Genomic DNA, 25,836 nt, shown 5'->3' on the forward strand with positions numbered 1-25,836 from the left:
AAGCCTGTTTTCTTCCTCTTCAGTCTTCACCCACCCGGTCACCCCAATCGAGTAAAAAAGCCTCGCTCTACCTTCCCTCCAAACTCATTTATCCACCACAAAGCAGTTTAAGTATAAACACGTAAATCCAAACAAGCTGTTATGAAGCATATTCATGCCTTCAATTCTCCACTGCTTAATTCACACTTTCAGGCCTTACGACCATAAAAAAACCGTACAACTGCTACGAGCAAATTTCGCTCAGCAGGACAGGAAAATTCTTGGATTAGATTATGCATGGAATGATGAAATATATCAACAAGTTCACCTGATGACTGTCAAAAATTCACTTTGCGAAAATACATTAGATTCCGAAGATTTGCCCCTGCATTGAAATTCAATGGGAAAGAACAGGGGCTAAACTATATTCATATAGAATCAAAATGTTGCCCCGTCCTTCAACAGGTGATGCAGGAAAAGACTTCCACAATTCACATCACAGTCATGGGGTATGGTATTATGCCACACTGTACTTGTAGGAGAAAACCAAAGAAAGAGGATCAGTTATAGTTTAAACTAACTCAAAAGACCCCTCTGTTTGAACACATCGAGCATTGCTGCACCCATCTGTGCTGGAGACTCCACCACAGTGACCCCAGCTCCTCTGAGAGTCGTGATTTTATCTTGCGCTGTGCCCTTTCCACCCGAGACAATGGCTGCAAGGCAAATTTCAATTTAAGCAGATTTTTATAAAGTAAACCGATAAGACCATCATGCTAGTATCAATATAGCAAAAACAAGAAATTCAGGCAGCTATCTAAAACTCCTCGTAATAATGCCATTACCTCCAGCATGACCCATGCGTCGGCCAGGTGGTGCAGTTAGCCCAGCAATGAAAGAAACCACAGGCTTCTCAGTTTTACTTTCCTGTTTCAAGCAGACAACTGATTAAGAGACAATTTTCAAGCAAACAACTAGAAAACACATGAGCAAAAAAGGGTTATCCAGGTAAAAATTTCTGTCTTTAAAAACATCGTAGAAGTATCTTTTTATCCTTCATTCCAAAAAGAAAATTTGATAGATTTTTTCTCAAAGTGTAACATTGAAACTCTGGCCCCATAGAGACTGCCTAGAAGCTTAGTATCCTAACGGATATCTAAAAGCATTTAGAAGTAATTCTCATATAGACTTCCCACTAAACTAATATAACACAGTATCAGTAAGTCTCATTTATACCATTGGTAATCTCACCAGTCACTCCCTCAGGACAATGCCTATGTTATGCACTAATGCGTGGAAATTTTACCACAATATCAGATCTTATACTTTGGGATGGAGGGGTGTAACAGTTCAGTGCTTCCATTTTCCAAAATAGCCACATCATCAAGTTTACAAATCGCCAACCAATCTTTATTGCCACCGAATGATAGCTTACTATGGTCTTATCCTTTCCACCTGAACATAATACTCACTTTGGTCCTTTTAGTTTACCCCAAATCCTTTTTGTTTTTTCCCTTTGAGTTTCCCACACTATATATAACCATAAGGACCCCAACTTTACTCTTACATCGACTCTATTTGTAAAGCCACCCATCCAAAACTTTTCGGAAGTGAACAATGCTCAATGGGAAAACAAAGAGGGACGGAGGGAGTAGGTTTTAGGAGATATAAGTATAAAGTTCAAATAAATAAAAAAAATGGCTAAAGCTAAATTAATTACTAAAAGTAAGTTTATACAAGGAATTTTAAAGTTCAAATAATGAAGCCTGATAAACAGATCCTTCTGGGTTTACCTTGATCACAGCAGCAGCATCCTCTTCAGCTGTCCCCCCTATTTCACCAATAAGAATGATACCTGCAGTAATTGGCAAGGAAAAATAAATAAACGGTACATATGTGAACACTAACCCCCTAAGTCACCAATATGAAAAACATACAATAATAACAACAACAAAAAACAACGCCTTGGTACCAAAATGATTTGGGGTCGGCTAACAACAAACAATAAGAATTATATCTCAGTAAAAGTAGGCAAGACAAAAAATAAGCAAGTGCTATAACTATAAACAATCCAGTGTTATTATACAGGCTGAGATGTTGGGCATTTGGGAAGAAATGGGTGTAGAAGAGATGCATATGTCAGATAAATGTGTGGGAAAACCCTAAAGAATAGAATTAGGGATATCTGGAAAAGGTTGGAGTTGAATATATTGAGGATAAGATCAAGGAGAACTGGCTACGTTGGTTTAGACACGTGCAACATTGATCAGAAGATGGATAAGGAAAGAAGAATTAAGATTATGGGGACTTTAGAAGAAGCCATGGAAGACCAAACATGGTTGGATGGCGGGAGTTAAAGACAAAATGTTGGAAATGAATTTGCAGAAAGATATTGCACTGATTTGAAATGGATGGAGGAAGATCTTTGTGGACAACAACAGTAAAAAAAAAAAATCTTGGTCAATGCAGCCCACACCATCTTTTGGGATTGATCTTTGCCGTTGTTGATGTTGCAGTAATACTTTTGGCTCTAATTATACAATACTATATTCTAGCACATTTTTACTCTTTCAGCACTTCTACTAGTAAAAGTGGATCTTCAATATGTTTACCAGAGTAAATGTGTGACAATAGTGACAAAGTAGAAAAGACCAGTGTTTTAGAAACCCGGAAATTTCATTTTACAAACTAAGCAAGTACAAAATCTCGCCCCAAAGCTCAGAAAGGTGGAGAGAAACAATTATATGCAGGGAGACCATCTCTCACCAGATTCAGTTGTAGTTTGCTACATAAAATGAAGGGGAAGTAGTGAAGACTGAAGAGGTTTCCAGAGAGTCGCTATAAGAGATGGAAATGCGAAATTGCATAGTGCACTATGACTTGAGGAGTTGGAAAGGGAATATCTTTATTCAAAGAGAAGCATGCAATAGCACCACAATCCACCATTTGACTTCTAGAGTCACAAATATGTCTCCCAACTCCCACCTATCAATGAGTTTGTATAATCATCAAGTCATTTGAAGACTTGAGGAAAAAGCCTAATCATTCTTTGCCTCAGAAGCCATAAGATACAAATTCTTTTCCAATGGCAATTAGATTTGAAATTAAATTAATTCGTTTAGCCACTACTTCATAAGATGGAAAAACCACCAAAAATTTCTCAGTGAAGCAAATCAAGGCACTAAAACAGACAAGTATATACAATGAATATCAAAGATAAAATTAGAGAACTAAAGGAAAGATAAAGTCCACCTTCTGTCTGTGGGTCCTCAATGAACTTCTCAAGGCAATCAACAAAATTTGTCCCATTGAAAGGGTCCCCACCTATTCCTACAACAGTGGATTGCCCAAGACCAACAGCACTTGTTTGGAATACCTACATCACAGCACCAGAAGTGTAAATATATATATTGATGGACAAAAACAATTACTGCTAGTTACACCAAACTGCCAAACAGAAAGCAGGTACCCAAAATAGATATAGTTTATCAGAACTTTTGACATATATCCAATAAGTTGCTAGTGCAACCACCAACACACATGATGCAATTTGCAATTATTTCAACAGCATCAATGATGATGATCAGATACTTGACATTGACAGCTCATCAAACTTCAACAGGATCATCAAATGTAATCCTACATTCACATTTTTAAACAAATTTGATAAATGATTTTCAAATAATGCAGCTCTCTTCACGTACAGCTTGAAGGCATAATACAGAAAAGGGACATGATCCTTGGATAAGATACAGCTCCAAGCATAGAAGCATTAGAAGGGATTCAATAAGAAGCAGCTAAGAGCTAAAATGACAACAAGCTGAGATATGACATACAAGATCAGCAACTGAGCCTCTAAACATATAGGACTAGCAAATGAGGAAAGTTCTCATACCGCTTCATATGTCAATGTACCAGAACGAGAGACAATCCCAATACGACCTGGTTTGTGGATATAACCAGGCATAATGCCTATCTTGCATTCTCCAGGTTTGATGATGCCAGGGCAATTTGGACCAATAAGCCTGGTTTTTGATTGGCTGTTAAGGGCAGCTTTAACACGAACCTGGAATAACAGATACAAAAAATAAAATTGAGATAACAGTTTTGCAAAATATCTTCTCATGCAACGTGAATGATAGAATCAGAACAAGAGATCAGTTATCAGAGCCTTAACTAGTTAAAACTTAACTCCAAGTGCTTGTTTGGTAGACCACAAAAAATCGGGAAGTGATTCATGGGAATCTATAGATAAGGTAGTTGTTTGGTCGGCACCAAAAAGTAAAAATGGAGGAAAGAGAATGATATAGGCAATAGAACTTCCCACAAAAGATGACAAATTAAATACCCACTCCCCCCTTGGCCAATCAAAATTCCCATGACTTGCATATTCCTTTTTGCTAACCAAACAATTAAGTACATATTCTAAGAATTATATGAAGGAGATAATTTCTCATGAGATACACTTCCTATAGAAATTTAATTTCCATGTCAGACAAACAAGATACCAGAAAATCTTACCATTTCGCTAGGATAGACAGCATGCATATCTACAGCTCAGATTGATCCAGGGATAACAAGACCACATATCAAATAACACCATAGCCGAAAGAGCAAAAACATAATTTAACAACAGCACAAAAGGGAACAGGAGAAGAGTAAAAAATAAAAGTGGTTCAGGTAGTTTAAAAGAACAGGAATGATGAGACACATGACGAAACGGGATGTACCAATGTACACCACCTTCTGATTTCATCATTGCATATGATCTTATATATGACTTATTTCTGGCTGTTTTAATAGAAAGCAAAGCCTGCAACTATTAGGCACGAAGGAGAAGTCGAACTGATGGGTAAGCGTAAGTCCACAAGGCAATGACAGGCAACAAGAAGCAAAGAAGATGGGATATCTAAAGTTAAGATGTCAATAAGGACTCTGTGTAAGTAGATTGGAAGGAAAAAAGGAGACTGATTCTAGTATATATAAAAAAAAGGATTGATTTGGGAAAAGGCTAACCATGTCATGCTGGGGGATTCCTTCAGTGATGCAGACAATTAGGTCCAATTCAGCTTCCAGTCCTTCCATAATTGCTTTCGCAGCAAAGGGTGGAGGCACATAGATTACTGAAGCTTGGGCCCCAGTAGCCTCTTTTGCCTCAGCAACAGAGTTGAAAACTGGTACCCCTAAATGCTCTGTACCACCCTTCTTCGGTGTCACACCACCAACCTGACAGACACCAATAATAAACCATCAACAAAACTATATTTTGAACATGTAACTGATACACTAGTATGAATGTATGATGTTACGAAAAGCAAGTAAACCTGATGTGCAATCACTTAGCAACATGACAATGAAATGTTCCCACTGTATGTTTAAGTGGGATACCAAACAAATAATATACACTTTGATCATTGCAGCCACTTATTCCAAGTTCCAAAAGCTAATACTGCAATGGCCAATAAACTAGAAAGAACATATGCCCACATCAACAGCTGCAACAGATTAATAACTGTGCAAAGTTATAGACTCTCCATATATAGGCTGATCATACATATAAACCAATGTCCATCTAAAACATAAACAGCTACTTAAACTCAACATAGTTACACGATAATACAAATAAACCTCGAAAACATATAAAAATTGGTCAGTCTAGCAGAGCTTCATGGTTCAGCTTCAAGGAGCACAGATAAAGCAGAGATCATCAACACAGCAGTACAATTGCCTTGTTAATACATCTCTGAGTCTTAAGCATGATCTAAAGGAGTGATCTCAAATCACTTAATCCAACTTCAAGGAGCACAGTCATAACTGCTATATATTACAACCAAAAAGCACACTCCTGTCCTCGACATTGTTATAAACTATTTTATGATATCTATTCCTTAAAATTTTAAATCATTGTACAGCAAAACTATTTCACATTAACATCCAATTCCAAATGTAGTCGTTTCTTGTAAGTCGTAACACTCCGATCCTAAATGCGTAATACGAAAAATAACAAGCACTAGCTCAGCCGTACTTCAGTCAGTATTGAGTATACTATTAAGTGTCCTCTAGTCCAAACAGAAACCACCATTTCCACTCGAAAAACTCGGAAAATTCATATATCAACCCTAAAACCATATAAGGAACACAAAATTACAAAATAGAAACCTAGAGCGGCGCTGATCCTTTGGTTTCATATAATAACAAATGCAATTATTCAAATCAAACAGTGAAAAATTAACAAGAATTTCAGATCTAACAAAAACAAATAAATCATTCGCAAAATGTACCAATCTCATCTGAAACAAAAATCACAGGAAAATCAAAACTACGAGATTACGAAACAGTAAAAATCAAAGGAGAAAACGCACCATTTTGGTGCCATATTCGATGGCTTGTTCAGTGTGAAAGGTGCCATTTTTACCGGTGATACCTTGACAGATGACGCGAGTGTGCTTATCGACAAAAACAGCCGGCGGAGGGTGACGAGCGACGGTACCGAAATCTCTGGTTTTAGGTGAAGATGATGAAATCGACGAAGAAATTGAAGATTTAGAGGACTGAATCTTGGAAGACAAGGTAGCTACGAGTCTGCTGGCTTGTCTCGCCATTGTTGGTAAATCGTTGAAGCTCGAAATTAGGGTTATTTTTCCCCCTTTCGATGTATTAATCGAGCTTTTTTGTGCAAAAATGGTTAGTCACTTTAGGAAAAAGAGGAACAAGGTGAAAGAGAAGAATATTCAGTATCCGGATCCTAGTTACTATAAAACCCGACCCTATTAGGTTATTGCTTTCCAAACCAATTCCTACCTAGTAGGGATGTACCATAAATACTCCCTCCGTTTCCTCGGCCGGTTTTCCTCAGCTTATTTTCAGTTCAGTTCAATTCTGAATAATACTTTTACTCTCACATATCACTAATTATTTCAGTTCAGTTCAATTCAATTCAGTTTAGTTCAGATCAGTTCAGTTCAGCTGTTTTATGCCGAAGAAAACATTCTCTTAGTAGGAAAGTTAGCAGTATTTTTAGCCAGGCAATGTCCAAGACAGTTACAAAAATGTATTATTATTCATAAGTTTCATAATTGATTTTATTAGCTCTTCATTTTTAGTCTAGTGCGAAATTAGAAAATGAACTTTATTGCATGATAAGATGTTTTTAAGAAGGGAAACGTTAAATGTTGTCCTAAGGGCTGCATATTAGAAGCTAAAAATGGAAAAATCAAGCATTAACTGATCATTTATTACATAGATTAATGCAAATTTTTGTCATAAATTGATAAATAATTTCAATTTTAAGCAATGTATTTATGTCTTATATGCGGTTATATAGCATAACCCTTTTTAAAAAAAACTTCGAATGAATTGCGGATAAAATAACAATTTTATTGGAATTGGGGTGAGGGAATATGTTATTATCTTAAGAAAACTGTTAGAGATTAAAAAGTTTGTTTATGTCCTTATAGATAGTTACATATAATTATAAAACTTCGGAATATTTAATATCGAAATTGTAGTGGATTGGTGGTTAAACTCTCACATTTGATTTCAAATGTGAAGTGTTCGATTCCTAGTAATGTAAACTCCGATAGAATTGGTCGGGCTTTAGAGTAGTTTGATTGTGATGTCTACCGGTGTGGTCAACTAGCATTTTTACCCATTGTAGCAGATCATCACTTGTGCGGAGGAGGGAGGAAAATATGCTAAACGGTGGGGGGGGGGGGGGGAAACAAAAAAAAAACGCATTTTTACCCATTGTAGCAGATCATCACTTGTTAGGACCTGTTTTTTGCAAAAAAAATGAGCAATAGCTAAGACCATTGAGGAATAATCAAATTTTGGGACTGAAAAGGCGGAACGCTCAGAGTTGGAACCGTTCCAATCAATTTTTCCTTTTTAATACTTGTAATGTTTTTCATTTTAGAAAATTCTTTATTATTTGCAATGTTGGCGTTTTGGCAATATATTCTCTCTTTCTCTCTCCCAACTAGCGGCAGATCATAGGATGAGCGAGGGAGGGTCTGACCCCATATAGTCGATATAATTTAAAATTAAAAAAAACTCCAATTTAATGAATGAAATGAGCGGTGTCATAGTGGTAAGCGAAGCAACCTTGGAATATAGTGTGTGCATCTGGTGTAATGTTCAACTCCCAACTTACATCAGAATGCAAAATACAAAGACAGTACTTTCTACAAAATTAATTTTATTTTTAATACAATTTTTACGAGGATATACTAGGGTAATAAGGGCATTTTGTGAGGATATACCTCACTAATTTTTTTGTGGTGGTATATCAAGCTAAATTTAAGTTTAGTTAAAAAGTACCAAAAACACTATTTTCGACAAGAAAGTCAAATTTTCAACTCTAACTATATATAACTAAAATTGGAACCACTACTTACCTTGTGATGATAAGGAAATGGGAGGAGTTTATTGCCCGAAAGTCTGGAACACTATATTGGAAGTTGGAACAAATAACAATCCTTTTCAAAAGAAAAAGGCATTTAAACTACGCAACCCTTGAGCTAAAATATCTTGTATTTTTTGTGTCCAAAAATATTCTATCTTAATATTCTTGTGTAACATATTTACACCATTCTATTCTTTCTGCCTTCTGTCAGTTCTGTGCTCCAAAAACACACAGCAATAAGCTGCAGCCTGCAGGGTGTATTATCAGATCACCCAGAAACAAAGATGGCTTCTTTAAGCCTTGCTCTAAACTTTGCAACACTAAACTCACCAATTATTCTAAGAGGGCATCATAGAAACTCATTCCATGAGTTCCCAAAATCATTGTCTCATTTCTCACATCATAAACTCAAGCATGATCATCTTCATATATGCAAGGCTGCTGCTTCATCTTCATCATCGTCGTCGTCGATAACAGAATATGATCTGTATGATCTATTGGGGATAGACAGTAGCAGTGATCAAGGTCAGATAAAAAGAGCATATAGATCTCTTCAGAAGAGATGTCATCCTGATATTGCAGGATTAGCAGGGCATGACATGGCTATTATCCTTAATGAAGCTTATGCTATTCTTTCTGATCCCATTTCTCGTTATGTCTATGATAAGGTAATGAAATAGTAGTTTTCTGAGAAATTTTGTTCAGAACTATTACATGTTGTAGTACTTAACCACAAATGTTGTATATAGAATCAGAAATGTTGTATATGAAAATTAGCTATCATAGTTATATAAGATGGTGAATTTTCATACACAACATTTGTTATTTATTTATGCACAACTCGTCCATCCAGAGAAAATCCTAACTGTTGGATCAATCCACAAAAAAGAGAGATAATTGTTAGATAGCTAAAACTTAACTGGGTGATCTTGGAGTTCTGCAAAGATGAGATTATATTGTAATTGTCAATCTGCGTTATATATTGTCAAGAATCTAGTGTTTCATGAACATACTAAACATATTGAGACTGATTGTCGTTTTGTTCGTGATGCAGTGACTGAAGGTCTAGTGGGTCTGTCATATCCTATTAAGTTTCAGTTGACAGATATTTTTACTAGAAGAGTTCCCTTAGTTTAAAATTTATCTTGATTATTAGTTGAATTACTTAGCTAACACAAGGGAAGTTCACCAGATAAAATGCTTGTTTAGTTGACAGTTTAACATATGAGAAGTGTAAGTTCTTTGGAAATGGAAGAAAGTAAAGTTAATGGTTGACATAAACACATAAAGTGCCACAACGTGAGTGTACAAGTGAGAAGTTTTACTTACCACGTATTGGAGGTATTAAATTTTACCTAGTATCCCTTAGGTAAGTAAAACTTTTCTCAGCTACAGAATTTATTATACTTCCCAAGAAATACTACATAACTTCATTAATATTGCAACTTGCTAGATAGTTACACTTCCTACCTTCAATCAAACGACCACAAAAACTTCGCTCATCTTTCTAGTTTTATGGTTGTTTCCATAAAAGCTACAATTGTTACATGGAGTTATAATATGTTAAAAGACAATGGTGTGTATAAATGTTTGAATAGGAACAAGCCAAGCTGACAGAGTTGAAAGGCTATACAGGCAGGCCAATGTACTCAGTATGGCAAGGATCAGAAACTGAAGAAAGAGCAGTGTTTGTTGATGAGGTTAGATGTGTTGGCTGCTTAAAATGTGCATTGTTTGCTGATAAGACGTTCGCTATCGAGTCTACCTATGGAAGGGCTCGTGTTGTGGCTCAGTGGGCTGATCCTGAAGACAAAATTCAAGCATCCATAGATGTTTGTCCTGTCAGTTGCATCTCGTAATAATCTCCTCAACTCTACCTCAATTTTTAGTACATTTTCTAGTCTTTTTTTGCTATTCATTAGCATGTTTTATAACTAAAGTTTTCTTAAGTGAGGGGTGTAAATGGAGAGGCCTAAGTCCAGAGTCTAGTCTATAGCATTTAAAATTTGTCTGATTGAACTAAGGTGAAAAAAATGTTTAGACTGAATTTGAATCAGAACTAAGTATTTCGAACTCGATTAGTACAATCCAATCCTTTGATTTACACCCCTACATAAACTTGGATGCTAGGAAGCACGAAAGACTTTGGAACTTGAGGTTTCCCTGTTACTGAAATGTTCCGGTGCATGAAACTCAACCATTTTCATGCTAATTGAATCCCACAAATGACTCGGAAATGAGGTTTCCCGGTCATGGAAGCGTTTCTATTTTCGTGTCCCCAATTGTTCCCGTGCTACATAGATGATAAGTGGTTAGTTGGTCATAGTTTTGTTTTACTGAACCAATTAATTTCAATATATACTCCATCTTGTAGTCTAATCATCTTTAAGTTTAGTTGATGCATAAACTTGGTTGCACATATATATAACATTTAAGTTGGCTAAAAATCAGGATGGTAGAAAGATCAGACCTTGCAGCATTGGAATTCATCATGTCAAAGCAGCCACGAGGGAAGGTCAGGATAGGAGCAGGCACTACAGGCGGTGTACGAACTTTCGATGTATTTTCTGAACTTAAAGTCTTCCACAAGCGATTAGATGAAGCAGTAACCAGAAAATCAAATCAAGATTCTAAGGTTACTTATAATGCATTCTCCTCAAACCTTGTTTATATTGGACCAAATACAGAATCTAATGTAACTCTTATATTTTTTCAGTTCTCTGAACCTCAAACTGATACAAGAACATCAGCAATACAAACCATCAGGTCAATCTCGAACTGGCTGTACTGGAAATTACCTGCTTCAAATCATACTTCCTCAAACTTAGCATTAATGAGAACCAACAAATTTATCGAGCCTGACATCAACAAACTCAGAGACGCGGCAACAGCAGCTAAGAAACTTCTCCGTAAAGCAACATCAAACGAAGAATATTGGGCTCCAACGACCCCTGTACTTCCAAAGAAAACAGTTGAGATCAAGTCATCTTCCAACACAAAAAGCGAAACACCATTACCATCTGGTAAGGATATTTGGGGCAATAAGAAAAGAAAAAACAGGACACAGGGCAATCGATATGTTACAGGCATTCCAATATTGTTGGGTGTGGCAGCCGCGATTACAGTTGGATCACACGGCACAGGAGAGGCAGTTGGAGGGTTGGACGGGCATATATATGGTTCTTCCATGCTGCAGATAGTAAACAGTTTTGAGTTACAGGTTATACTTGCTGGAGTTACTTGGTATCTTATCGGAGCCTATGCTGTCCAGATAGTGGCGAGTCTGGTTAGGAGAGATAAAATGTAATGAGGTCTTCATCTGCCTATGTTTAACCTCCAAAATTTCAGTAGGAAAGGTACATTTGTAAAGAAAATATATACATAGGGTACATCAATAGTTAAGCTAAGTAAAAGTTGCAGAGATACTTGTTTAAACATGAATGACTTCTACTAAATATGATACAACATACATATAATTAAGATAACTGTAGAAACTGAGCTTCTGCTATAATTCCTAAAGATTTTACCAGGAAGGGAGGCAAAATTGAGCTGTTTAGCACAGTAGATTACATTGCCTTTGGGTTTAGTGAATCAGATTACATCGCCTTGGCCCTTCTGTTCGAACGCAACATCCATACAAAGTTCTACCATTTGAATGGAGAACTGTCTCATTATTCCATTCTATATTAGCTATATATTTAAGTTGTGCACAAGAAGCTTTTATGATAGGTTCACTAGTTAATCAAATTTGTATAGAGAAATGATAAGTACAATGCCCTTGTGTCCTGAATGTATAATGCATTGATACATAGTAAAACAAAGCAAATGATATGTCAAGGAGTAGCTTTTAACAAAGAGCTGCGCTATTAACCTAGGTTTACCCTTTTTTTTTTTCTAGGTGCTGTTAAGTTTAATTGATTGCTGCCCTCATAATAAGGCAAACTGGTGTTTATACAAGCTTTATTCTGATATTCTCCATAGAGTATTTAGCTGTTTAGATTCTTTTAACGATGCGTCAATATCTTCAGATTTCTCCCTCAATCCCTTGTTATTTAAGGACGAAGTGAGTATAAAATAACACTTGTTATTTAAGGACGAAGTGAGTATAAAATAACACTTGTTATTTAAGGACGAAGTGAGTATAAAATAACACGTATACTCAATAGAGCACATTCCAAAATTGAGTATATAGCAGCGATCATATAGTGAAAAGAGCATATTCCAATATGAAAGTACCAAATAATACTTGGCCTAGTGATAAAAGTTTGACCTCATGACTTCAAGGTCATGAAATCAAATTCAAATCCCACTAAGGGCTCTTTGGCATAAGATTTTCCTTACCATCCCCTCCATTTAAGGAATCTGGCCTGATTGGGTTATACCTGTGCGAGGTACCAGTTAAGTAGTAAGATCTTTCATCTTACCAACTTAAAAAAAAAATCCAAAATGAAAGTAATCTCCAAGCTTTCGATTAAATGAACAAATTCTAGCGGAGCAGAGCTTTAAAAACAAACCAGCATTATGATAGAACTTATGAGTACACCCGCTTGCTCAAGCAACAGTTACAACAATAGAACATTCATTGTCAACATTAATCCATGGGAAAGAGTGTAGACCAAACTTATCGAGTTTGATAATAATACACTTGTGATAAGAGTTCCACCACATGTATTCTGCAAAAATGCTCAATAGCGGTATTTTGTGGAATAATCTTTTGGTGCAATCACCAGACCCCGACCCTTCCGGGCACCACGATAAACAGTTTCAACGATGTCGATAAATTCCTGCTTGTCCTTAAGGGCCCAGTTGATCTTATTGTTGTTCCCGGTGCCAAGATCTATCATTATGTGCTTGTTCCTGAAGAAGAACATTATTGTAGAGGGGTCATACAGCTCGTACATTGTGTTAAAATCAGGCACCTCCGTTATGTCCACAAGGTATATCACGGCAAAATTCTTAATTGTTTCTGCTACTGAGGCCAACACTTCATCCATCTGAAAGTTAAAAGAGAAAATTGTTATAATAAGATTACACTACAACGATTACTGGAAACAGGGGGAGTAAATAAACCTGAAGCCCACAAAAAAATCACATTAAATGTTGTTTCCCCCTTCACATTACTTGCATTTTAGGAAAAGAGATGCCGGAAACATGCATCATCCAACTTCCTGCAACAGCTATTAGCCAATTACTTGGTTGGAAGAGGTATGGATGCAAACTACAAACGCATGATCTAACAACACGAGCACATTTTCCACTCCACCATGCCCTATTCATTAAAAGGTCATTACCCATACTTATTACCCAAGGCAGGGCGGGGGTTTGGGTATATAGTCTAGCACCTATAATTGACAAAAAGGCTGCTGATTCAATCAATTTTGAACCACAGTTGAAAATTTGCATGATATTGGTTTCAACTTGTTAAGATCCCTCTCCCTTCTTCAAATCAGAAGGTGAGTCATATATAGCCTTAAATAATGTACACAAATTTAGTCAGTCGCAGAGCTTTATTCCCACCAAAGCCCCTAGAAATCTTTGATCATTTCATCTGGCATGCAAACAAAAGCATCTACATAGTCAATGGCCTTCTTCAGTCTTATTAAAGTAAGAGGGAATGATCTGGCCTAAAGGGGAGCGGTAATTTAGATATTGCACAATTAGTTGGTAAAGATTAGCTTGAAGAGGAATTGATTAGAGGAGGGAAAGGGAATGTAGATCAGAGGAGAGAAATCATCTTAAATTTGTGAAGTTTCCTTTTGGTTTGATTTTGTAATTTGGGAGAGAACAAGCCTCTCCAATGCTTGTGATTAGTTTTCAATTGTCTGTAGTTCCAGTTTATCAGCAATATTCACCATCTTCTTTTGACCATCTCCAGTGTATCAACAATATTGGAGTTGTGGTTCAAACACTAATAGAAAGATTAGATAGTAAAGAAAACCTTTGAGGCTCATAGCACAGCAAGAATAATCGTTGGAGGGTTCTCTGATCTCTCAGCTTAAAATAACTAGATCTAGTACGAGCAGCGCTAAGGAGGAGGACAATCAAGTCAGTTACGAGGTTCAAACTACTACTACTGAAATCCAATTTATTCACATGGGAACTGGAAATGGCAATTAAGGTTTCCTCAATTGAGGAGACTACACATCCAATGGTGTTTCAAAATAAGATAAATTTTGGTGCGAATAGGCCAAGTGGTGGGCCATCACCATATAGGTTCATCAGCTGACTAGATGAGGACATCTGGTCGCGAAAGGAGGAGTAACTGAGGATGTAGATCAGGTGGGGCAGGGAGGAGGTCAAGACGGTTTTGTCGACAATAGGTCTGAAAGTGGAAGTCCTAGGTCGCACATAGATGAATACGCATACGAGGACGAAAAACGGCAAGATCTCAAATTAGGAACGGGTACGCGTACCTATACAGGATACGTATCGTATCGGACACGAGTACGAGTATCATGTGACTAAGAAGTACCCGTGCTACATAGGGTGGAACTGGAAGGGGTTCTAGTGATGGTCTGGGCATTACGTACGTAATGGCGTAAATGGTAGGCTACTTTGATACTGCTTATAATGGTGGGAAAGAATTTTCATACGCCGAGTTGCAATTAAAAAGTGATATATCGAGAACTTTTCCAGAGAAAGGTAGAGAATGGTACGGAGTTCGTTCTCATCACCAAAAGGGAAGCTTCCTTAGGAGACTCTCCATAATTTGGTTAATGGACTCCGCAAAAATAATGTCACGGAGTTTTATTACTTAGCTCTCATCACCAAAGGCACAGGCACAGCTCAACCCATATAAAACTCCATAGTCCTCTATTCTATGTTACTCAGACACGAATTGAGTGTCTACTCGGATACAAGTGTTCTAAGTGTCCGACTCGACTATTTTGTAGAAAAAAGACATGTTTTTAGTTTAAAATAAAGTATCCAAATGAAGTGTCGTGTCGGACACGACACGACACAACACACAATTTTTGAGGTAAATGAAGGTGTCAGAGTATCATAGCCTCACTTAAGAAGTCATGCTATACACTAAGCCAATAATGTTTGAGCAACTCGATACTCGACTCGAAAACTCGTGAGATGCTCGAATACCCAATTATCAATAGCAAAATTTCTAAATTCAACATTTTTCTACCTTATTGTTGCTTTTAACATGAGACACTTGTAAACTACTCAAAACTTGACTCGTCAAAGCTCGAACAAAATTCAGTCAAAACTCGACTCAGCTCAAACTCGACTCGGAATTCTAACGAGTCGAGTTGAGCTAGCTCAAACTCGAAATCATTGCCACCCCTACTTATAACATAAACCTCCTTATATCTCTGCCCCCCAAGAAGATTGAGGAAAGGGATTGAGGAAAGGCTAATTTTGTCTTCCCTAACTCACGGGCCATTTCCATGACCTTATTTCTACATCCTTCAACTCACAACTCCACCCATTCTAATGTCTTGTAGTCTCATCCAAGCTTTTACATCAAATCCTTCTCCATCTCCCTTGAACCTGCACATTTATCATACTAATTCAAACACAATATGTTCCACCCAACACCCGATTAATGTACTACACTCGATTTCTTGTAGATCCTGTCACATATTCTCTGTAAAAGAATCAATCACTCAAGATGAAATAGCAACGGCTGTCCTCACTATCACTCACGCATCAATTACAAGCACAAAACAAAAATTCAGCGCTTCACGACAAAAATTCAAGTTCATGAAAAGGAGAGAATCTCCTACTCCACAAATTCAAGATTTCAAGTGCCACTCGAATTGTATCTGTAATCATAACTTCAGGAAACAAGAAGCAACTGCTAAAATTATACAAAACACTATCCAGCCAACCACAAAATCACATAAATGCCAAAAAAAAAAAAAAAACAGGTAGAAAAATCGACGGAGACAAGTAAACCAAAATCAGGGCCAAAATAATGGAATTATGTAATACTATTTCAGCAAAAAAAAAGAAGGAATTAAGATTTCAAGCGCCAGTAAAATTATACTTCATGTAATCATACATTCATAATTTCAGGAAACAAGAAGCATCTGCATCAATTTACACAAACCAGTAGTCATCCAACTACAAAATCACATAATTGCCAAAAAAAGAAGATAATTAATGATCAAGAACAGCTCTAAAAAAATCGACGGAAATAAGTAAACCAAAATCAGGCCACATATAATCGAATTATGTAATATCTTAAGATGAATTTCTGTAAAAATATGGAAAATATAACAAAAATTAGGGTTTGGTGAAAAAGGAGGAAGAAAGAGAGAGAAACCTGCATGCAGGTTTCATCCCAGTCATGGCCGAAGCGGATGATGACGAGACGTTCTTCCTCAGCGAGGATAGCTTGATCTACTGCCCATCCTGAGTGCAAGTGTGGTAGCAAGTACGACATCTCCTTTTCTCTCTCTTCGTCTCTCCAAAATCACCACCTCGCCAACACCCAACTCAACAAAGCATACATGACAAAACATACTTAACACAAGTTCGCAATAAGTAAACCGGACCGAACTGAACTGAATTGAACGAAACAGTATTAAATTTCCTTGGTTTATTAATAGTTGTATCATATGGAATATACTTTTTTTTTATTAGAAAAAATAATTCATTCGAAAACCAACCCCTTCTGGCTTATGCTACTAGCCTGCAGGGCACTTAAAAGCTAGGTACAAAGCTAAACAATTTAGAAGTAAATTCCCTAATATATTATTGGGATGAAATTTCGAACTCTAGACAATTCCCTGAATTTGGGATGGAGTATTTTTTTGCTTTGGGAAAAGTGTTGTCCTCATGTATGATATTCTAAAGAATTATACCTTTCCTTTTTGGGGGAGAAAATTATCATACCTTTATATAGTTATCCGTAATATTTTCTATGTTATTTTTGTAGAAAAATTTGCTAGAAACTACCTTATAAAAATATGTTTTTGTAAGAATTTATGTTATAAGAGAAATTTGTGAAAATTTTAATTTTAAAACATAAATGGTGTAGAAAGCTACTTTTGACCGGATTTTGGCCATTGATCTATTTTAGGCATTGACCAGTTGACCTTTCATTTCTTTTTGCTTCTTCCCCTTCTCTTTCCCTCCAATTTCACGTAAAATATTTATTTTCGTTGGTATTAAAATGCTGTAATTTGACAAATTTCGATATATAATAAGTGAAAAAACAAAGGAAAAAGAAAAGATCAGTGTCGAAAAAAGGTGGTTAGTGGTCGGAATCCGACCAAAGTAAGTTTTTTACAATATTTTTCCTTTAAAAGGTCGTATTTTACGGCTTATTCTATAAGGTAGTTGCAAAAAATGAGTTTTTATAAGGTGGTTTTTGGTAATGTTTGACTTTTCCTTCATTCGGTCATGTGCTTACTTTGAATTTTCGAGTAATCCTTCATCAGTGGTTGCGAATGACTGATTTTTTCAATCTTTTTGATATAATACAAACATTAGCATGCGAGATATTATCTGATTCATCTCCATATATATTCACAAGATTTCGACTTTATATAATTTACACAAATAGATATGAGAGACATTAATAGTCAAAATTGTGTATTAATAAGGGTAAAATCACAATGGTAAAAACCTTGCAAGTAAAAAAGAACAGAGAAACTATATCATTTTTTAATACAACTATATTTTTTTTTAAAAAAGTCTAAATAAAATTAAGTTAAATTGAATTAATTAACATCATTATATATAGACATCATTTTCAAATTTCAACTCGAACCCAACACAAACACGACATAAATCGAGCCATACATAGGTTGTACTTCTGAAATTTCAGCACCACCTCGACACTATTTTATATAAATTTCTTTGTTGAAAAACTCATTGCCAAGAATACTAAAAAATTGAGTTGATACAAAAAACAGAATTCTTAAGCTTCACAGGATTATATAAAAGGCCTATCTAATATTTGGATATTATTATTTATATCTATAATTAGGTCAATGATAAATGATTGATAATGAAACTACCTAAATGAATATACTCAAGCCCTCTACTAGGAGTTTCCACAACATTCCATATCTTTTGTTTTTTTTTTCTTCTTTTGGTGCTATCCATAACCATAACATATCAAAATATGTTATCTTATAACCACCAAATATCCCATTCTCAAATTTTCTCTAATCATTTTCCTAATCCAAACTACTTTAGCATCAATCCATGGCAACTCAATCATCATCAACATCATCCTACAAAGAATATGAAATCCGACACCGTTTACCCGACCCAAAAACCTCAGCACTTCTAGTAATCGACATGCAAAACCACTTCTCCTCAATAGCAACACCCATTCTTCCTGCCATAACAACCACCATCAAGCTATGCATGCATGCATGCATCCCTATCATATTAACCCGCCACCGCCACAAACGCGGTGACAACGGTGGGGTTCTAGGCGAGTGGTGGGACGGGGAACTCATCGTCGACGGAACCCCTGAATCAGAGCTTATTACAGAGGTAAGTATGGCAGTGGAAGCGACGACGGAGACAGAGATCGTGAAGGTGGTGGTGGTGGAGAAGGAGACGTACAGCGCGTTTCGAAAGACGGGGTTGGAAGAGTTGTTGAGAGAGATGGGTGTAGAGGAGGTTATAGTGAGTGGAGTGATGACTAACTTATGCTGTGAGACTACTGCAAGAGAAGCTTTTGTAAGAGGGTTCAGGGTGTTTTTCTCTACTGATGCTACTGCTACTACTTCTACTGAACTGCATGAGGCTACTTTGAAGAATTTGGCTTATGGTTTTGCTTATTTGGTGGATTGTAACAGTCTTCATCAAGCTTTCTCTGCATAATAATAATGTAGATTGTAGGGGAATGTCTACATTAATGTGTTGATGTACATGTACTCGTGTAATGTACTTTCTACTTTAATGTGTTCATATGCCCAAAATTATGACACAAGTGCTGTTGTAATTTGGTGTGACCAGTATTATGACTCAATTTTCTCTGTAATGAACCTTTGGTGGAAGCCCTGCCTGGAGAATTTTTTTTTACCTATATATATACACATAAGGGTGAATTTATTTCTCAGACTCACTCTAAACTTCAAACTGTGCCACATCAGCTTTTCACTACTTTTTAATTTTACAAACTAGTTATTAGGCCCGGGCTATGTCCCGGATAAGAAAAATTTCATTAATTAATATTGTACTTTGATATGATATCACTAAATATAACTTGGTCTAGTGGTTAAAACTTTAGTACATGAACGTGAGGTCACGGGATCAAAACCTATACTATGCGCAATTTCTAATTTTTTTCATTATACATGAATTACATGAACTAAAACTCTCTAGGGAGAGCGCCACGTGGCACCGTTCCTGGTTCACGCACGCCTTTTAATATATTAGTATAGATTCACTTCAGACTCATTATAAACTTTTTAATTTTACAAACTCACTTCAGATTCATTTTAATTTTATACTCTATCTTTTAGATTATCTCCAGATTCAGCTTAAATAAAAAAAAAGAAAAGAAAAGAAAAGAAAATGACAGGTTTTCTTTGCAAGTTGAGTCTTTGATTTCAAAACTCAACTTCAGACTCCCTTCAAAATTTTGATAAATATCCCTGAGTCTTGTACAAAACTCTTGTTAAGACTTTGTTCAAGACCCAAGGATATTCATACCTTAATACAAACCTTGAGGTCATGAGATAATCCTATTAGGGACTTTTTGGGGGTGAGATTTTCCTTACTATTTCCTATTAGGGATTTTTCGAGGTGAGATTTCACTTACTATTTCCTCTCTCTAAGGAATCTGACTTGCAAATCTAGCTGGTTATATCTGTACGAAGTGCCAGTTCAATAGGATCCTTCATCTTACCAATTAAAAAAAAAAATTGTAACTTAAATTAACATCAACATACTAGGAGGAGGAGATAATAGAAAGGTGATACTATGAACTCTATGGTGATAGTTATTTCTCTGTAATGTAAGATTCATTCTTGACTTAAAACTGCTCCAAAGTAAAACAAGCCCATATTCATGGAAAGACACAAAAGGTGAGGGAAACACACTCTGCATTCATCTAGGATGAGATTTTATGACATGAGTACAAGTACGCAGATTGGAGGCTAGAGTGGGAAATGAAGCCATATTCATGGAAATACCAACTGAAGTTAACCATCATGGGTCCCACCAGCACCATTAAAGAGAACCTCCATGGTTGTGGCCTTGCTAATCATACATGAAAACATGTCTTGCCACTGCTTCTAGATATCAGAGAGATAAATCCATGTCATAGATGGGCAAATTCTCAAATCCTCATAATAGGTTACATAAAGAGCATGGTAAGAGCATAAACAGATTTAATCATAACCTAAATGTTATAACGGACGTGAGAGAGAAACAAATTATGAATGCAAAAAGCGATAAAATCAGACACCAGATTTACATGGTTCACCAATTTGGCTACATCCACGACAGAGAGAGGGAGAATATTTTATTATGTGAGGAAAACCAGATTACAGAGAAAATAGGCTAATTCGTAGTCTAAAACCCTAAGATATAAATAACCTATTTATACCCACAACAGAAAACGCGTTTCCGCGTTATTTCCCGTTCGCCCGACCCGCGCCAGCAGGGTGTACCCCGCGCCCGCAGCCAGCCATCCCCATTCACACGAAATTTTTGCCTGCCCGCGGGGTCGACCCTGCGCCCGCGGGATTTCGGGCTGCTGCACGTCGACGAATTTCTTCGCCCGCGGGATCGAGCCCGCGCCCGCGGTTTTTCGAGCCTATGCCCTCACAACTTTTCTCTTGTGCATTTCGACGAACATCTTCTAAGCACAACAATTCAAGGCATCTTTTACACTAAAGTTATACTCCCTTCTATCGGTATTATTTGCCAGGTTAAGAGTCTATCTAATGTCAATGATAATGATAGTAAATCGAATGACGCAAATACTCTATTTGATATGTTTCCTAAATAGTACATATGTAGGTTTCCTTTACTATACTTCTTGGTAAACTTGTCGATTTATTCTAGCATTTATCAAAAATAAATTATTTTCATACATACATCTCATAATGTGACAAATAAATCCACATAATACAATTCCCAAAGCTTTTCTATTATGTTGGTAAACTTTTCTATTGCTCTTAACATTCTATGGTGAATGTAGCTTGAATCAATTAAAGTAAAAGCTTTTCTCGTCATGTCTCTATGCCTCACATTTGGGATCCCATTCTTAGACCATGAACGGTGATACTATGAACTCTATGGTGCAACTGTAACTGTATAAAAACATTTGAAACATAAAAAGAACAAGCATAACGTACACACGGACTAAATTAAATTATTGCTGATCTGTTGTGCGAACGTTATGAAACGCTTATGAAATTTTAGGACTTAGAAGTGCAAAAGATCGTTGTTAAGACTGGTTACCTCCAAGTTTCGGGACGAAACTTCTTTTAAGGGGGAAAGCCTGTAATACTCCGTATTTTGAGAATTAATTCGTAATAATTAAGAAATACCAAGAAAATAATAAAAAGGTATTTTAATATTATTTACAGAATAACAAGAATATAATAATATTAATACGAGTCGGTTGTGTTAATTTCGGATTTAAAAGTTAAACCGAATTCACTCAATCTAGAGTTACCACTTTTAGAAGGTTATAAAAAGGAAAAGAAGAGGAGAAGAATTTCAGAAACCCTAAATTCCTTCCTCTCCTCCCTCAGCCGTCATCTCCCCTTTTCTTCTCTCTCCTCCTCTCTGCTCTCCTCTTCGCTGCTCTCCTCTTTTCTCTTGCTGCCCTCCTCTTCTCGCTCGCTGTCCTCCTCTTTTCTCATCTCCCTCGCCGTGCCTTCTCGGATCCTCGTCGCGTTGTGCGACGAGTGGCGCAGCAGCGTGTGCGAGCGTGTGTCGGGCAGTGCGAGCGGTTTTGTGAGGACAGTGCGAAAGTGTGTGCGAGGGTGGTGTGTGAGACGAGCGAGTCGAGGTTGGATCGAAGGCTGTGCGAGCGAGCGGGTTGGTGCGAAAGCCTGGTGCGAGTGTTGTGCGGATTGTGCGAGTGAGTGAAGTCGAGGGAGACGAGCGAGCGCACGAGGTTGTGCGAGGCTCGGGTGCGCGTGCTGTGTGAAGACGTGCGAGTGACGAAGCTGGTGCAGCGACGAGAGATCTGGTGCGAGGCTCGCGTGTGCGAGCGAAGTGGTGTGGTGGTCCGAGTGCTGAGTGCGCGACGAAGGTGTGCGAGGGTGCTGCTGTGCGTTCGTGTTCGAGTGTGGTTGTTGCGCCGTTGCCGGAAATCGGTCGCCGGAATTTGATTTCCGGCGAGCTTAACGGTATAAAACTTATATATTATATTATTATATAAGTTTAATTATAATTATGTTTTCATAATTATGTTAAATTATAATTAGTTAATTAATAATTCAAGTTAATGAGTTTATTTTATTATTCTGACTAAATTGGAATATAACTTTTGGACATAATACTGGATCGGACCTAAGATTTTGGACATAAGATTTGGACATAAAACATGGTTGGACTTATAATTTAACTGGTTTGGTAAAGATAGTGGACTAATGACACTAACTAATAATAGTATGCTCACTACCTTAATCCTAAAAGACGTTAAACTCTTTATAATAGAAAAGTAACGAAAATTCATAAACAAGGGGTTTAGTTATCGTTTACTTCGAATTATTAAATCGTATGTCTGTTACGTAGTAATGCGTTAATGTTTCCAACGACGTAGCACTAAAGTTTTATTTAACGGTTTAGGTCCCAATTTCATAAGCGGAACGTTCGATTAAGACAGCGAAAATTCTCCGTTACAAAGTACGTACGCGTACCAGTTTAATCCCAAGTATTAGTATCATGATTAGGTTGCAATCTATGTTATTGGAACCTAGAAGCATGATAGGGAACGTTTGATTGATTGAGATTGTCTGGTTAGACATTTGTAATTGAAATCGATATGTTGCATTGGAATGCGTAATTCTATCGTAGTATAAACAAGAGCATTTTTAATATCCATAGTGTAACAAGTTGTTACAAGAGATATGATTCGAGCATTGTAACTAAGAGGACAGGTAAATGATTCTATGTATCCATAGTGTAACAAGAGTGTTACAAGAGATACGATTTGAGCATTGTAACTAAGAGAACAGGTAAATGACTATTGTGTGTTATGAAATGAATGGTTAATATTAAAATGAATTATGGCAATATCTTGTAGCTGGACTCCCTACAAGTGATGAACAATGGGGGGAGTGTGGGACTTGTCCTACGCTCCTACGCAGGCCTACTGTGACGACAGTAGTGTCCTTATATTTTTGACACTCAAGTAGGCGGAAGGTTCCGTTCGATCTTGGGGGTATGCATACTAAGGTGATGGGTGTGAGACGGAACAAAACCGTATTTGCATTTCATCTAACAGACCTAGTGTCTGTTAAGGATTCAGTAGCCCGTATGATTCTAGTAAGATGACGGTGCCCGTTCGATGCCAATTAAAGATTAAAGATTAAAGGTTAAAGGATAAAGGATGTAACATAGTGTAGCATCATGCTTAAGATTGTTCATGTGTGCATCATTTATGTATATGTATTCAATGGTTCATTACGTACTCAGCATAGCTGATTGTGTGTTATTATGTGTTTGATGAACTGCGATGAACCATTGATGCTACAATGGGGAGCAGACTAGGTGTGCTGGTGTGCTCATAATTCGAGCATACGGGGACTAGGCTTGGTATTTACATTTAAAGCATTTTGAAATAAGTATTATTGGTTTTTCTAAGACTTATATATGGTTTGTGGTTTGAATGAAAGGGGTCATTGATGATTCCCGAGTTGTATTTATATTTTAATTCCGCTGCATTTTAGTTTTCAAGTTAATGTTTTAAGTTATCGTTAACCTTATTATGCCTTGCGTTCCATCGCGGCGGTAACGCCCCGAGGTCGACGCGACGCGCAGTGGTAGGCGCGCGTGGATTTTGGGGGTGTTACAAAACTGGTATCAGAGCCGAAGGCTCTGAATTTCAAAGACGTTTTAAAAACGATTTCAAAATGGGTAGTATGGGATAGGAGCATATAGAACATATTATGTTATGTGCATTAAGTCATAGGAATGATTGCAAATGTGATTTCGTTTCGTGTCTTGAACTCGAATGTGTTGTTTGATTGTTCAATTGAAGTTGCGAACGATTCTTGCAATATTCAAATATGAATAGGTAAAGGATGTACAAGGATGTTTCAAAAAGGTGTTGAACAAAACCTTATTTTGCGACAAAACTATTTACTTGATTGAACGATCGTTTTATCTCTTAAATACATAATATGATATATGTTTGAAAACCTTTAAGATACTTTATGATATTCCTTGTTATGGTTGTGACGTCTCATGTGAGATGTTTGTGTTGCAAGTCAATAAAGACTTAATATTTGTTCGTGACAACTGCTTGCTATATGTGCAATGTGTATTGGTTAAGAAAGCAGGATGATATGTGTCACTGAGATAGCTATTATGTTATTTTCAGCGTAGAATGGTTCGGGGGGGAGGCACGCCTGAAACCTCTCTGAATATCGAGCAATCGATACGTGACTTGGTGCAAATCACTGCCAACCTAGCCCAAGGTCACAATCGTGAAGGGGATTTATCTGAAAAGGTTGCCCGTAGGAACCCACCAATACTGAATGGGAAAGGGGGACCTGAAGAATTAGAGAACTGGGTTGGGGAATTCGATAAACTTTTCTTCACCTATCCTGCCCTGATGAGAAAACTGTGCCCTTAGCGAGCTACTACCTTCAGGGAGATGCTCATTTCTGGTGGACCCAAGCTAAGAGCAACCTCCTGAGTCAGCCTGGTTTTGGGTGGGAAACTTTCAAAAAGGCCTTAAGGGACAATATTACCCTCCATACCTTAAGAAGCAGAAAGCCCAGGAATTTATGATGTTGGAACAAGGGACTCTGTCTGTTGAGGAGTACTACCGGAAATTCATCGAGCTGATGAGTTTTCCCCGGAAATAGCACCTACTGAGGAATCTAAAGCCTCACGTTTCGAACTAGGACTTACCCTTGACCTGCAAGGAAGACTAGGGGGAGATACATTCACCTCTTTAGATCATGTGTTTGGCAAAGCTGCTCATCTTTATGCCATCAGGAAGAGAGAGGAAGGGGGTAAGCAGGGTGAGAAACGAAAGGATAATCCAAACCCTGAGGTCCAGAAGTTTGAGAAGAAGCATAATGGGAACCAAAACCATCAAGACCCTCAAAGGAATTTCGGTAAGGGACCCAATAACAACAACCTAATCCCAACAACAATAACCGCAATAACAACACCAATAATCGCAGACGAGCGTGTGTATAGGTGTAGAAAGTGCCCTAACAACCATCCTGGTAGAGACTGTGAGGGTAACAAGGTGGAATGTCGAGAATGCGGGAAATTGGGACATAGGGCATATGAGTGCTATTCGAAGAACAAACTGATCAACCCTAATG

At 37.2% G+C, this 25,836-nt stretch overlaps 4 protein-coding genes across 4 annotated transcripts; 2 read left to right on the plus strand and 2 right to left on the minus strand.

The window, feature by feature from the left end:
• Positions 1–247: 247 nt before the first annotated feature.
• LOC104902563 (succinate--CoA ligase [ADP-forming] subunit alpha-1, mitochondrial) lies at positions 248–6,738 on the minus strand. The gene is made up of 7 exons (XM_010690373.4): positions 6,342–6,738; positions 4,996–5,205; positions 3,875–4,045; positions 3,232–3,355; positions 1,773–1,834; positions 825–906; positions 248–695 (listed from the first exon to the last, which is right to left on the minus strand). Exons 1-7 carry the CDS (start codon positions 6,579–6,581, stop codon positions 556–558), a joined length of 1,029 nt encoding a protein of 342 aa, XP_010688675.2. The 5' UTR covers positions 6,582–6,738; the 3' UTR covers positions 248–555.
• A 1,840-nt stretch (positions 6,739–8,578) lies between these two features.
• Positions 8,579–11,942, plus strand: LOC104902564 (hypothetical protein). Its single transcript, XM_010690374.4, has 4 exons — positions 8,579–9,051; positions 9,982–10,238; positions 10,835–11,018; positions 11,100–11,942. Exons 1-4 carry the CDS (start codon positions 8,668–8,670, stop codon positions 11,688–11,690), a joined length of 1,416 nt encoding a protein of 471 aa, XP_010688676.2. The 5' UTR covers positions 8,579–8,667; the 3' UTR covers positions 11,691–11,942.
• A 942-nt stretch (positions 11,943–12,884) lies between these two features.
• On the minus strand, positions 12,885–16,855 carry LOC104902565 (thioredoxin-like protein YLS8). Its single transcript, XM_010690375.4, has 2 exons — positions 16,665–16,855; positions 12,885–13,377 (listed from the first exon to the last, which is right to left on the minus strand). The coding sequence occupies exons 1-2, from the start codon at positions 16,782–16,784 to the stop codon at positions 13,069–13,071; spliced, it is 429 nt and encodes a 142-aa protein (XP_010688677.1). The 5' UTR covers positions 16,785–16,855; the 3' UTR covers positions 12,885–13,068.
• Positions 16,856–18,490: 1,635 nt separating this feature from the next.
• LOC104902566 (nicotinamidase 2) lies at positions 18,491–19,416 on the plus strand. The gene has a single exon (XM_010690377.3). It carries the CDS (start codon positions 18,557–18,559, stop codon positions 19,184–19,186), a length of 630 nt encoding a protein of 209 aa, XP_010688679.3. The 5' UTR covers positions 18,491–18,556; the 3' UTR covers positions 19,187–19,416.
• Positions 19,417–25,836: the final 6,420 nt, after the last annotated feature.

Source organism: Beta vulgaris, chromosome 9 (genome assembly GCF_026745355.1).
Source record: "Beta vulgaris subsp. vulgaris cultivar EL10 chromosome 9, EL10.2, whole genome shotgun sequence".
Lineage (NCBI taxonomy): Eukaryota > Viridiplantae > Streptophyta > Magnoliopsida > Caryophyllales > Amaranthaceae > Beta > Beta vulgaris.